At 33.3% G+C, this 13204-nt stretch overlaps 5 protein-coding genes across 9 annotated transcripts; 4 read left to right on the forward strand and 1 right to left on the reverse strand.

Annotated features, from left to right (window-relative positions):
- Nucleotides 1–3061: 3061 nt before the first annotated feature.
- On the reverse strand, nucleotides 3062–5394 carry LOC105223963 (signal recognition particle 54 kDa protein). The gene is made up of 2 exons (XM_011201888.4): nucleotides 4324–5394; nucleotides 3062–4186 (listed from the first exon to the last, which is right to left on the reverse strand). The coding sequence occupies exons 1-2, from the start codon at nucleotides 5239–5241 to the stop codon at nucleotides 3578–3580; spliced, it is 1527 nt and encodes a 508-aa protein (XP_011200190.1). The 5' UTR covers nucleotides 5242–5394; the 3' UTR covers nucleotides 3062–3577.
- A 522-nt stretch (nucleotides 5395–5916) lies between these two features.
- On the forward strand, nucleotides 5917–8446 carry LOC105223962 (protein wntless). Its single transcript, XM_011201886.4, has 3 exons — nucleotides 5917–6496; nucleotides 6558–7420; nucleotides 7577–8446. Exons 1-3 carry the CDS (start codon nucleotides 6054–6056, stop codon nucleotides 7951–7953), a joined length of 1683 nt encoding a protein of 560 aa, XP_011200188.1. The 5' UTR covers nucleotides 5917–6053; the 3' UTR covers nucleotides 7954–8446.
- Nucleotides 8447–8680: 234 nt separating this feature from the next.
- Nucleotides 8681–11042, forward strand: LOC105223961 (ankyrin repeat domain-containing protein 54). Its single transcript, XM_011201885.4, has one exon. The coding sequence runs from the start codon at nucleotides 8931–8933 to the stop codon at nucleotides 9912–9914; it is 984 nt and encodes a 327-aa protein (XP_011200187.1). The 5' UTR covers nucleotides 8681–8930; the 3' UTR covers nucleotides 9915–11042.
- A 138-nt stretch (nucleotides 11043–11180) lies between these two features.
- On the forward strand, nucleotides 11181–12506 carry LOC105223959 (uncharacterized). 5 transcript variants are annotated; one of them, XM_029549301.2, is made up of 6 exons: nucleotides 11236–11471; nucleotides 11522–11565; nucleotides 11699–11832; nucleotides 11892–12071; nucleotides 12158–12244; nucleotides 12312–12506. In XM_029549301.2, exons 3-6 carry the CDS (start codon nucleotides 11788–11790, stop codon nucleotides 12360–12362), a joined length of 363 nt encoding a protein of 120 aa, XP_029405161.1. In that variant the 5' UTR covers nucleotides 11236–11471; nucleotides 11522–11565; nucleotides 11699–11787; the 3' UTR covers nucleotides 12363–12506. The 5 variants fall into 5 exon arrangements, with proteins under 5 accessions (XP_049314216.1, XP_049314215.1, XP_029405161.1 ...); XM_049458259.1 differs by lacking the exons at nucleotides 11236–11471; nucleotides 11522–11565 and adding an exon at nucleotides 11181–11199; XM_049458258.1 differs by lacking the exons at nucleotides 11236–11471; nucleotides 11522–11565 and adding an exon at nucleotides 11211–11229.
- A 43-nt stretch (nucleotides 12507–12549) lies between these two features.
- On the forward strand, nucleotides 12550–13070 carry LOC125778840 (uncharacterized). Its single transcript, XM_049458260.1, has 2 exons — nucleotides 12550–12685; nucleotides 12766–13070. The coding sequence occupies exons 1-2, from the start codon at nucleotides 12560–12562 to the stop codon at nucleotides 12871–12873; spliced, it is 234 nt and encodes a 77-aa protein (XP_049314217.1). The 5' UTR covers nucleotides 12550–12559; the 3' UTR covers nucleotides 12874–13070.
- Nucleotides 13071–13204: the final 134 nt, after the last annotated feature.

The raw sequence follows: 13204 nt of genomic DNA on the forward strand, positions 1-13204 counted from the left end.
AATGTGTGTTATGTCCTGTTCACCATTTATACACAGACGTACTGCTAATTCCGTTAGCTACGAAAGCCTCGTGTATACATGTGAGTGTATAAAAGAGAACAAATACATATATAAATACACATACAAATACTTATGTAAGTAAAAGCTTACAATGATGTCTATTTGAAGTTTGTTGACTTTCGCATCCGCTACCACAATGAAAGCATTTCCAAAATACTTTTACTGAATTTTCTGCACTCCTGTTCGTTTGGCTTGTTTGACGGTTTTACGAGTGCCAAAATTTGACAGCTAATGACACGTTTTACTGTTATTGCCGTCGTAAAAGTGGGAGTGTATACATACATACATTTGTACAGATTATGTATATCTAAATAATTTTATACTGTTACTTCAATAACGAGCATTTGTAACAAACTTTGCATATATGTATGTATGTACATACAACATGTATACGAATATGTACTTGGTATAGAGATACTATAGGGTAGTTAGTATGATACTCATTTGAATTTGGCTCCGTTTTGGAGCAATATTAAACAATATTGCAAGTACTCAGCATTTTATGAAATACAATATAATGTAATATAATGTAAAGTTTTTAGAACATTCCGATAAAATTATGATATGAAAAGCTTTTAGAGATATAAAATTAAAAAAAAGCTCGCATTTAACGTTTGATAATTAGAATAATATGTACAAAAACAAATTAAAGTAGAAAATTGAAAATTTAAATAAAACATACATTTAGATAGATAACCTTACTTGAGGCCCAGCATTCATTATTGCATAATATTCGACCAAATAGACCACGTCCAGCATGCAGTGAAGAAAATATAGCAGCCGTAGCTAAGAGTGTACACAAAGACCGTGAAGAGTCGATTCGGCACCGATTGCAGCAACTCGGACTGACATATGGAACGACTTGAGGCATTTAAGGTCGAAATCTAAAATTGAAAGCGTACAAAATACAGCTTGTACTAAAACTTAAACCACTCGACCTTCCAAACGACATCGCTCTATGGACTCTTGAAAAGTTCTATGGATATCCGACGTTCGAGCCAAATTTGGTTCAGCGATGAAATCCATTTCTGCCTCAATGGTTATGTAAACAAACAAAATTGCCGCATTTGAGACGTAGCACAACCTGAAGAGATTCAAAAGCTGCGATTTCAGCCATAAGAAAAAAGGTTTGGTGTAGTTTGTGGGTTCATATTTCTTCAAAAATAATGCCGTTGCCGTAAGCTCGGCTATATTTGGTTTCAACAAGACAAGCAACTTTCCACACATCGTATCATTCATTGGATTTATTGATATGTAGAACACTTCGGTGAGCAAATAATTTCACATTGTGGGCTGATATCACCTAACCTCGAAATGGATTACCCTTTATAACGATCCATGCTGAATTTGAAAATTTAGCAATTTTTGAGAACGAATTTATTTCTCTTAACACTGTAATGCTAATGTAGTAAAAATAAATAGTAAAAACAAAAAAACAAAAAAACAAGAAAACGTTAAATTCAGTTGTACCGAAGTTATGATACGCCTCACTTGTCCAGAACAAATTTGCAACGCCTATGGTTCCGGGTTCTATTGGAAGCTTCTTAAGAGAAAATCATACTTTTCTGTGGAATTGAAAAGAGGCACTGAGAAGGAAATCTGAAATCAAATTTTTTCCCTGTGCCAATTCTACTGGAAAAAACAAGATAAAATTGATTGTAATTAGGAGAAGAAACTACCCTATGGAGTACAAAAGTACAAAGTCGCTCTGGATGACATGATCTCTGTTCAAGAACCGGTTTCAGAAACTCTATTTAAAAGAAACTCTATTTAAAAAAATCGAAGGAAAAAGGTAGTCGATTGTCTCAAAAGGTTTTACTCCTTGTTGAAAACGCACCGTCGAATCCAAACGCGAATGAATTATAGTCTGAAGATGGCTCAGTTAGAGCGAAGTTTTTACGGCGGATTTTACACCTTTGATTGAAACAATAAATCAAAACGCAATAAGAATAACAAAATTACATGATCGAAATTCTCTGTTGGCAGCCATTTTCTCCGATGAATCAACTTTCGTGAAAATAACTTGTCCAATAAAAAAAAATTTCCATACAAAAACTTAATTTTTAACGTTCAGTTTATGTGGCAGTTATATGCTAAAGTGATCCGATATCGTCTGTTCCGACAAATGATCAGCTTCCTACAGAGAAAAGAACGTGTACAAAATTTCAGATCGGTATCAAAACTTAGGGAATACTTTTCATATATGTAGACAAACGGACAGGTGGACATAGCTAAATCGACTCAGCTCGTCAGGCTGTTCAATTATTTATACACTTTATAGAGTCTCCGACGTCTACTTCTGGTTGCCGTTCAGGGGATAAAAAAAAATAATAAATCGGAATGGACTACTACCAAACTATATCCCATATATTTCAGCTGTTAACGGGATGAGCTTGGGATGGCATAGTAGATTTTATGTTACTCCATTATCAGCAGCAATAACTCAATATCTCACAAACTACACGAACAATTTTGTATCTGATACGTGCACTTGGTACTACGCGTGTCACTTTGTATATTTTCTAACTCAGTTCTTAATAAATATATAAAAGCTTAACGTAACGGAAATAGTTTCAAAATCGATACTTATTATTTTTGGTCATCGAAATGAGGATCTATTTTCCCACGGTCGTCCAAAAGGTAACTTAAATGGATTTGCATTTTTATGTCGCAAAAAAGGTCAGCCCTGAAGCATTCTTCATAACTATTTTGAGAATATTTTCAGACCTAAGAATAATTACATTCTACTTCCCTCTTTATCTTCTTTATTCCGTATACATGCTTAAGTATATTGGTCAATACCTCAAATATTTTTATGCAAATGTCAGATTGTTTATGATACAAATTCAACCGATTAAGTTTTTACCCACCAAAATAACTTTTATTTTAAAGATTTTATACAAATTATATGATTTAGAGTAAATTGGAAATTAATAAATGAAAATAGTTTATTAATGAAAATATTGAAAAATACTCTTTCACTTGTTAAAGAAACAAATCATTTACTTGAAATTTGTTTTTATTATTCATGCAACCTTTTCGATTCAAAAAGTATCTATTATGACTTAGCCTATTGGTATTTGATAAAGAATTACTTCTTCGTCTATAAGGACTAATTTACACACAACAGAATCTTATTCTATTAAACTTGATTCAATTTCACCTTTTGCTGTTAAAAGTCAATAATTTCGTTTTTTTTTTATTTCTTAATGGGGTTTAATACAAAATCACGCCGTAAATATACTTAATTTTACGCCGCATTGTTTTTATAAATGTATATCTATGTACGTGGTATTTTTCATTTGATCCAATTCAAATAACATAAAATTTACATAATATACAATCAAAAAGTGTTAAATAAGAAAACAATGGAAAAACTCTTTATTGGCGCAACAAGAAAAACAGATGTGCTTAATGTAAATGGGCACCACATCCGCGGCTCTTTCTTTGCTTGACCATACGATTTCTTAACAAATAGTTTTGCTAGAGTCTAAACATTATCTTATTATTGCGGTTTTCATTTGCCACCAAAGCCACCCATTAGATTTCCTAAACCACCAAGACCACCAGCAGCACCCTGCTGTAACTGTCTCATCATATTCTGCAACCCACCAACTCCGCCCATTTGTTGCAGCATACGCGGGTCAATCATTTTTGCCATTTGTTGATTTAATTTTGCCATTTGACTGGGATTGACATTCTTTGTCATGTCTCCTTGTTTGAAAAGGCCTTTAACGCCACCCATTTTTTTCACCACAGCGGCGAATTTCGTATAGTGTGAAATTAGATCGCGTACTTCTTTTTCGAGCACACCAGCACCTTGAGCTACACGCACGTAACGTGTGGGTTGTTTTGTAAACAACTTTACGCCATCACGATTATCCAGTTCACCATCGGACATACTATCCATCATGGTCATCATACGCTTTATTCTTGCCATTGACTCCTGTTCACCTCCTTTTGTCATAAAATCCTGAGAGAAGCCCGGAATCATGCCCATTATTTGAGAGAATGGACCCATTTTCATAATATTTTGAAATTGTTCGTACATATCGCGTATGGTAAATTGGCCATGCTTTATTTTTTCGAGTAGTTCATCGTTGCCGTCCAGATTCAGTTCATTCACCTTAAAAACATAAATTTATATATATTTAACGGCGAATAATTCAAATAAATTTAAACTTATGCCTAAAAAGTTTTCTATTTCGATCAAATTGTATTGAATTATTTTATCTAACGCATAGTTCATTGTCCGAATTTTACCTTATCAATCAGACCTTCGATATCACCCATACCAAGAAGTTTGCTTATAAAGGGTTTCGTCTTAAAAGGCTCCAAGTCGTCAATATGTTCTCCGGTACCGATGAAAATAATCGGAGAATTAGTTGATGCAACTGCAGATAGTGCGCCACCACCTTTTGCGTGACCGTCGAGTTTAGTAATGATAACTGAACCAATATTCACTTTTTCCTTGAACGCTTTAGCTTGGGCCTCACAAGCCTGACCAATGGTAGCATCCATTACGAATATTATATTGTCGGGAGAAACAACTCTAGAGACTGCCAACATTTCTTCGAATAAAGATTCCTCTTGTTTGTGACGCCCGGATGTATCCACTATAATGATTTCGAATCCTTCGCGTTTAAACATATCCACACCCTCTTGTGCAATCATAACAGGATCTATTTCAGTATAACTACCATAAAACGGTATACGAGCTTTTGTTGCATTTTGTTTGATCTGATCATATGCACCTGCACGGAAGGTATCAGCACATACAAGGCAAGATTTCCAATTTCGCTTTTGGTAGTGATAGGCTAGCTTGGTACATGTTGTAGTTTTACCCGAACCCTGTAGACCGACGAACATAATAACATTGGGCCGACCCTTTACTGGCTGATATGGCTTTACACCAGGATCTACCAATTTTATCAATTCCTTGAAGACAGCAGACTGTATCATACGTCGCTTGTTTAAGCCACCAGCCATTTCGTCGAAATCAATAACAGCCCTTACATTCTCGCGCAATTGCTTAACCAAACGAATATTCACATCAGCCTCAAGCAAAGCTGCACATATTTCTTTCAGCATTGAATTCAGAGCTTCCTCATTAATTACTGTGGCTTTACTCAACGACTGAATCGCCGAGGTAATTTTCCGACCTAAATCTGCCAAAACCATTTCTCTGCCGTTCTAGCCCGTTCGCCCTAGCAAATTTTTAAAGTTTTACAGTTGTTTATAAATATTTATTTATTTTAAAACACAATACAGGCTAGATGAGTTTATTATAACTTTTACTTTTTTGACACGTCGATGCGATGTGCATGTCAACTGTCAAAATCTCATTGTAGCATGTCACTAATGTGGACACTGTTTGGAATATACATAGTTCTACATTTTTTAATGCAACTACCAGCATACAGATGACGCCCAAATGAAACAAAAGCAACTATGACCAAAGAACGTACAAGAAATACAATTTATATGTCGTTTGATTATATTCTGTTTACATTGAAATCCTTTAAATCTTAATATCATTAATACACTTATATTAGGTTTTCATAATTTAAACATATTTTATGTAAATTTATTTGAAAGGATTATTAGGTGCTAGCGCAGCATTACAAATTTGATCATTGTTTATGGAGTTGCCACACAAATTTACATATACTTACTTAAATGCACTCTTACTAACTGCATTAGTTTAATTACTTACTGCATTCTTAATTGTAAATAAATGTGTACTTTATTTGATGGTAAATTTCCTCGTATAGTATAAGATTACTAATCATATGCCCTAATATAGATCTGTACATTATTTATTTTTAACAAACTTGGCAGCCTGGCCAATCTTCTTCTTACGCAGTCGCTATTGTTATCGGCGACGCTTTATTTTAGTTTTTTTCCCTGGTATACAACAATTTTTATATTTATATCGATTCTTTATTTAGCCGCATTTTTTAAATAAAGTCTGGTGCTAATATATACCAAAAATGTCAGGTACAATTCTGGAGAATCTTAGCGGACGTAAATTAGCCATATTAGTTGCTATATTGCTATTAAGCCAAGTCGCCTGTTTTCTCTTGGGTGGTCTACTGGCGCCACTGCCAGCCGGCCACCAGGTAATTCTTGGTATGGTCTGTAAAGATACACCACAGCGTCAGAATGACACTACATTTTGGCTGCATTTACGAGGCGAGGGAAAATGTGCTTCCGTTTCACAAGAAGATATTGAACAACATGACACAAAGATGGCAAATGAGATAGTATATATCTTCCAAATGCCTTTACCGCGTGGAGAAGAATTTGACTACTCCCGATGGCAACAAAATTTAATTGGAGTTTTACAGGTAGATATTGCCTACGATTCTGACATGTCACTGGTAGAGCCGCCTAAAGACCTTCAATTAACTATTGATACGCGTTTAGCTTATAGGTACGTAAAAATCATGATTCATTTTATCACATTTTATTATAAATCTCGTATATAATTGTAGAAACAAGGGTGATCGTAAAACTGATTGGAAACTTTATGCACATTCGCTTGAAAATCGTTATCTTGATTGCAGTTTGAAGACGGCGAGTCAAGAGGAGTCGCTATTTTCTTGTGATATGGTACCTCTGTTTGAATTGGGCGATCTCCACCACGACTTCTATTTGCTTAATTTACGTTTTCCCATTGACACCGATATGAAAATGAATCTCAATTTGGGTCATATGCACGATCTAACACTTACTGTAATTCATCAAAATGGTGGTTTCACAAAAGTGTGGTTGTCTCTTAAAACTATCCTTTTCCCCTTCCTGGTGGCAATAATGATTTGGTTTTGGCGGCGAGTACATATCCTACAACGTTCACCAGCTTTATTGGAATATATGCTGATATATCTCGGTGCGGCTTTAACATTTCTTAATTTTCCACTGGAATATCTATCTTTATTCATTGAGATGCCCTATATGCTGCTACTGAGTGATATTCGACAAGGCGTATTTTATGCAATGCTGCTTTCGTTCTGGCTTGTTTTCGCTGGAGAACACATGCTAATTCAGGAGTCGCCTTATAAATCAACAATACGTTCCCGCTATTGGAAACATTTGTCAGCTGTTGTAGTTGGATGTTTGTCACTTTTTATATTTGATATATGCGAGCGTGGCGTACAGATGCGAAACCCATTCTATTCTATATGGACTACGCCTATGGGTGCTAGAGTGGCAATGAGTTTTATTATTTTGGCTGCAATATCGGCAGGCATTTACTTCCTTTTCCTATGCTATATGGTTTGGAAAGTTTTTAAAAATATCGGAGCAAAGCGCACATCATTGCCATCTATGTCTAATGCGCGCCGACTACACTATGAAGGTTAGTATTTTTACATGAAATTATAGTATATTAGTTACGCATATATGTGCATATTAAGAAATTGTTAAAGGAAAAGATAATTGTTAGATCCGATAATAGCCTAGGTAAAGTTAATATTAACTACACGTAGATTAATATTTTTGAACGAATTTGTAGGTCTTATATATCGGTTCAAATTTCTGATGCTTGCTACACTACTATGTGCTGGACTGACTGTTGCCGGATTCATTATGGGACAAGTTGCTGAAGGTCAATGGAAGTGGGACGAAGATATGGAAATACAATTAACATCTGCATTCCTGACTGGTGTCTATGGTATGTGGAACATCTACATATTCGCACTACTTATTCTGTATGCCCCAAGCCACAAACAATGGCCATCCAATAGCTCTGATGAAACAACACAATCAAATGAAAATATTGTTGCTGCAGCCGCAAATGAAGAAATTGAATTCAGCCATTTACCTTCTGATTCTAACCCCAGTGAGATTTCATCACTTACTTCATTTACTAGGAAAGTGGCATTCGATTAAATAGTTAAGCCGTGAGTAGAATGCAACTGCAGTATCGTTTACAATAGACTGAAATTGGCAAAATATTGGCAATGCAAATTGATATAAGTTTGTATATACCACAATTGTACTTAAATATGTACTATGAATTTTAATCGATCATACTCCATTATATACAATAAGTCTTAAATTAAAAATGTGAAAGTAATTAGAAAGTGAACACATATTTTTTAAATAACTTGCCATAAAAAATGTAAAACTAGCATGCAAAAGAAGGTTTATTATATACAATTTTCTTCTTATTAGTGTTAGAGGTACAAATGTACATTGTTATAAGAAAAAAGTTTCAACAGTATTATGTTTTATTACTATTAGCAGACTACATGATTAATTTGTATGCTGTCGTTTAGGGTTTTTACTATTAGTGTAGTGTATGCATGTAACTAAATTTTTTTTTTATATACATATGTATTGTGAATAAAATAAATGTCGAGCATTAGAAAAACAATAAAACATTAATTTGCTTATCTTGGGTTGGGAAATGGACATTAAAAATAGCAATAACGGTACTTAAAGTAATAGAAAATACATATATCGTGCTGTTTTTATACTTATAATTTTTTGTACATATATTTCTTGTTCTGAGCAATTTTTATCGTAATTTTTGAAATTAATTTACGATCACGAACACATTTGTGGGAAACTTCAAAAGAATACAAGCTGGCAACTACAAAATGTGACAGCAGTAGTCGAGTGTTATTAAAAATAGGCGAAGAAGAGAAAAAAACACAAAATACACAAAACAAAAAATTTTCCAATGTGTGAAAAAATATTGTTTATTTAAGAAAGCGTGTGAAATATTGAAAAAATTTACAACAAAATATTAAGAGCTAAATAATATTAATATTTAACTGTTACTAAATATATAGTTTAACGCCCGTTAAAACAATATTTATATTAACAGAGCGCAAAGCTCAAATTACACACACACATAAGCAATGGCCGCGAATGATTCCGGCGTAGAGACGAGCAATGATAGCAACGATGGAGTCAGTAATGTTAGTGTTAATATTGGAGTCGGATTATCAGTAGGTATTGGAAGTGGCATAACAAAAATCATAGATATTACGCCACCACCGGCCATAATGCCGCCCACTCCAACGTCCTCACCCAACACGCATGAGTGGCCAAATTTCAGTCCGAATGCATTCCAACTGAATCGCGGCGAACATTTTGCGCTACCACATTTGCCGCCATTACCCCTCAATTCTGATTATTTACTCCATCCGAGTAACCTGCCGTCAGGAAGTCATCTGTCTCAATTTAAGATGCGCCTCCGCACGCGTAGCAAGCAACGCTTACGTTCAAACTATAACAATATTTTGGCTGAGTCAAATGGTCGCAAATTGCGCACCGCCGCTACCACCTGCAATATCGAATTGTTAACACGCGTCTTAGAATCTGGAGCGGATCCTAATGCGGCTGATGAATACAAACGGAGTCCACTGCATTTGGCCGCTTGTCGAGGTTACATACAAATCGTCCAACAGTTGCTGAAGTTCGGCGCCAATCCTAATGTTGTGGATTCGCTTGGCAATACTCCACTTCATCTTGCCGTAATTTCAGCCAGCTCTAATAACTTTAATGTTGTGGTACGCGTACTTCTACAAGGTGGAGCAAGTGTGCACATGTATGATCGCAGTGGTAAAACTCCTCTTGAATTGGCCGAAGCCAAATTACGTCTATTGCGCACACGCTACGACCGTCCCACTCCCGAGTCAGCGAAAATTTTAGAAGATATGTGCATGCTGACAACGCTTATTTTACGCTATATGGTAAAACAACAACGTGAGCTAGAAGATCTATCTGCGCTTGAACAACGTCTACAGAACTTGAGTACCAGTGACGACCAGGATCAGGTTGTTTCTCAGACAGCGGATGAATTACTGGCAAGTGTCGAACGTTTATCAATCAATAAATAAATATAATTCAACAAGTGATGATGGCTCAATAAAAAACAGCAAAATCCCATTTATTAAGTTTGTAATGCATTTAATAATCAGAAAATGCGGCAAGCAAATGAGTACAATAAGTTATTTATCAAGAAATTTAAGCAATTCGATATGAAAACGTTTTGGATTGTCTGTTCTGTGTGATTTAATAATACTTTATATGGGTCAATACGTCTAGGAGCTTTAAAGACCCCTCAATAAGTTTTTTTCACGTGATTTATTTTTGCATACATATATATTTTATACATTTGATATGTGCATATATGTGTGTTTACGCCCTATTAGTATTGAATTTCACTATGTTTAAAGTCGACGCAACGCAGTCCATTTTTCAACTCTTCAGTTCTGATTGTACACATCCTTGGATATATTTGCGTAGACTTTAATTTTTATGATATGTTATATTTTTTGCTTTTTTTAATTTCAGATTAACTAAACAGTTTATTATATCCAATAAGTCAACATATTTTAAATAATTTACAAATAATGACTTTAGTTATAATCGTTGGCAAAACCGATACAAAATAATGAATAACGAGCAAAGCAAAAATAATAACAATATAAAAGAAATCACGTTACAATGGTATTCGAAATTTTTAAGTTAAAATTTAAGCTAAATTTATGATATATACATATACATAGATATTTATGTATGTATATTCATACAAATTATAATGTAAATGAAAAATATAGGAGATATAATTACAAAATATCCATCATATATATACCTAGAAATCAATCAGAACAGAATTCAACAAATACATAATATGCATTCAATATACATAAGTATATGTATGTGTGTTTATATATGCGAAATGTAAACTAAAAACCTACGTATAGTAGAGAAACTACCACACCGAAATGATAAATAACTTTGCTGATAAAATAACTAAACTGTATGTAATTTCAATTTAATGAGTGTGAAAATAAAGGCATTTGCCATTCAAACAAAAAATTAAAAAATCGCATTTTCTTGAAAAATTTGTTTGTTAAAATTTTAGAACTTTACCAATGGCAGAATTAAAACTAAATTAATTTTGGAGGCATATATACTAAATTGATTCTTAATCATATAAATATAAGTGCAGATTTTTTATTGGCTAGTTCGCTGCCATTTGTTAATCGAGGGTCATGACAACTTTCAAAAATAATAATAATTTTTAAGCACTTGGTAGCTCTACGTAACATATGTTTTGCTTTTCAAATGTTTATGTTTTAATATAAACAAATATCAAAAAGTGTTTTCTTATATTTTGTTAAGTATATTAATTATATTATCAAAGACGTAAACAAAAACAAAACATTTAATTATTTTGCTATAGCCTCAATATTTTATTTTACCGTTAAAAAAAAAAACGTTCTGATTATCTTAAAAACGGCCATGACTATAAACAGGATTAGATAATATTTCGGATATGCGAAAGAAATACAAATCAGCATGAATGCGAAAATAATATAATTATATATTCATTGTAAACAAATGTTGTGGTGCAAGCACCCAATAGTTGTGGTACACGTATTTCGAAGGTTCGCGCAACTAGAAATATCGAAAATTTATTCACAATATAACTTTTCAGATGCTGCAAACAACATAGTAAATTAATATAGTTAAAGTGTTTGTGTATGCATAGTACAACTTATGCATATGATAATACAGTATATTACAATATTAAATAATTTTCTACTCGTACTGACGACGGTGCATACACATCTACCGAAATACTCATCGGGGTATTTTAATGCTTTCATTTTAGAAAATCTATACGAAACAATTTAGCCCAGAAATCTTTGATGACAAACATTTTTCATTCAAATTTTAATTTATCAAAATTTCTTAAAAAGAATGTCATATTCCCCTTTCCAATCAACAGAAACTGGCAATTGGACGGTGAGTATAATAAATGATATGAAAAACAAAGGAAATAACTTCTTAAATGATTTACTTAGGACTTACCTCTGCATTGTGTGCTTTATGAATGGTTAACAAAAAACATGAATTTGCCTAACGACTACGGTACGATCATTGCCTACATTGGATTATTCCTTATAACATGGTATACAATAATATGGGCAGTTCGCTTAGTAATGGCGGTTATTTGGCCATTATTTATTATAGCTTCTGCAATTGTAAGTTTATAATATTCAATTTTAATTTACATGTGTATATGTATGTAATCCAAACATTTTCATCCAATTATTGTTTTCTTTGGAAGGTTGTATTTCGAATATTACAGTTCTATGATCCCGAAGAAATCACTACAATTATGATGAAGTCGTTCAGTATTATTGCAGATACATTGGTGAGTATCAGCAAACTGTATTTAAATTTAATGGTTCCTTAAACAGTTGTATTATTTTATATTTTAGGTAATGGTTTTAGCTAAACTTCTTGAATTTGCATTTGATATATTCGATTAAATGGAATCATACTTCAAAGCATTAGACATAAAATGAAGCGAAAAATTCCACAATATAGCAAGATCAAAGTTGCTGTGAAAGAAAATTATTAAAAATAATGAATAATAAAAAAGTCAGAGAAACTATAAAAATTGTATATCAAACGAAAAATTGGAAATTTTGAAGAAACATAATTTTTTGGTTTTACAAAAAGCAAAATGGCCGTAGCTGTGCGCTTAGTTGAGGTTCTGACCTTAATTACACTGCTAGGAATGCTGACGGGAATATCAATTGTGATCGTGATTCTGCAACGCGTAATCGTGATTACTTTATATTTGCTCGGTGTATGTGTTTCCTTATCAGCATGTATTTTTAAAATATATTGCAATTACTGAATTGTGTTAACAATATTTTATATTTTCAGCCCATAACAGCAACAGTGGGCGGTATACTATATGCTTCAGAAAAAATACTTGTCGGAGCATTAATGAGTATATTGAATTTAACTACAGCACTTAGTACCTCAACTTGAACCTACAACGTATTTAAAATTCTTGGTTGTGCAAAAGGGGACTTTAATCATGTACTTTAAAGATGAAAAAAAAATGTAAAATTTATGTAATGTCACGAATAACTTATGTTTACTTTATTTATTTTTGCGTACTTTTATTAGTGTTAAAATTTTTTTAGTTTTCAAATACACAGTAGTAAAATCTATTGATATTTAAACTATTTTTTTTTTTATAAGACATTTTACTTTCAGCAAAAAAAAAAATCTTCCTCTTACCGCCAAAAAAAATTTCGTAGATTTTGCAGATACATGGTTTTATATATGCTATGTTGGCTTTCTCTTTTCCGGATTA

The sequence above is a fragment of the Bactrocera dorsalis genome, chromosome 5, assembly GCF_023373825.1.
Source record: "Bactrocera dorsalis isolate Fly_Bdor chromosome 5, ASM2337382v1, whole genome shotgun sequence".
In the NCBI taxonomy this organism is placed as follows: domain Eukaryota; kingdom Metazoa; phylum Arthropoda; class Insecta; order Diptera; family Tephritidae; genus Bactrocera; species Bactrocera dorsalis.

Bases quoted from the DNA above. Each gene is read 5' to 3' on its own strand.
- LOC105223962 (XM_011201886.4), top strand. From the start codon at position 6,054: ATGTCAGGTACAATTCTGGAGAATCTTAGCGGACGTAAATTAGCCATA. The intron at 6,497-6,557 runs GTACGTAAAAAT...ATATAATTGTAG, and splicing joins GATACGCGTTTAGCTTATAG to AAACAAGGGTGATCGTAAAA. The intron at 7,421-7,576 runs GTTAGTATTTTT...ACGAATTTGTAG, and splicing joins GCGCCGACTACACTATGAAG to GTCTTATATATCGGTTCAAA.
- LOC105223963 (XM_011201888.4), bottom strand. From the start codon at position 5,241: ATGGTTTTGGCAGATTTAGGTCGGAAAATTACCTCGGCGATTCAGTCG. The intron at 4,187-4,323 runs GTAAAATTCGGA...TATGTTTTTAAG, and splicing joins TCGAAGGTCTGATTGATAAG to GTGAATGAACTGAATCTGGA.
- LOC105223959 (XM_049458259.1), top strand. From the start codon at position 11,788: ATGTCATATTCCCCTTTCCAATCAACAGAAACTGGCAATTGGACG. The intron at 12,072-12,157 runs GTAAGTTTATAA...TTTCTTTGGAAG, and splicing joins TTATTATAGCTTCTGCAATT to GTTGTATTTCGAATATTACA. The intron at 12,245-12,311 runs GTGAGTATCAGC...TTTATATTTTAG, and splicing joins GTATTATTGCAGATACATTG to GTAATGGTTTTAGCTAAACT.
- LOC105223961 (XM_011201885.4), top strand. From the start codon at position 8,931: ATGGCCGCGAATGATTCCGGCGTAGAGACGAGCAATGATAGCAACGAT.
- LOC125778840 (XM_049458260.1), top strand. From the start codon at position 12,560: ATGGCCGTAGCTGTGCGCTTAGTTGAGGTTCTGACCTTAATTACACTG. The intron at 12,686-12,765 runs GTATGTGTTTCC...TTATATTTTCAG, and splicing joins TTACTTTATATTTGCTCGGT to CCCATAACAGCAACAGTGGG.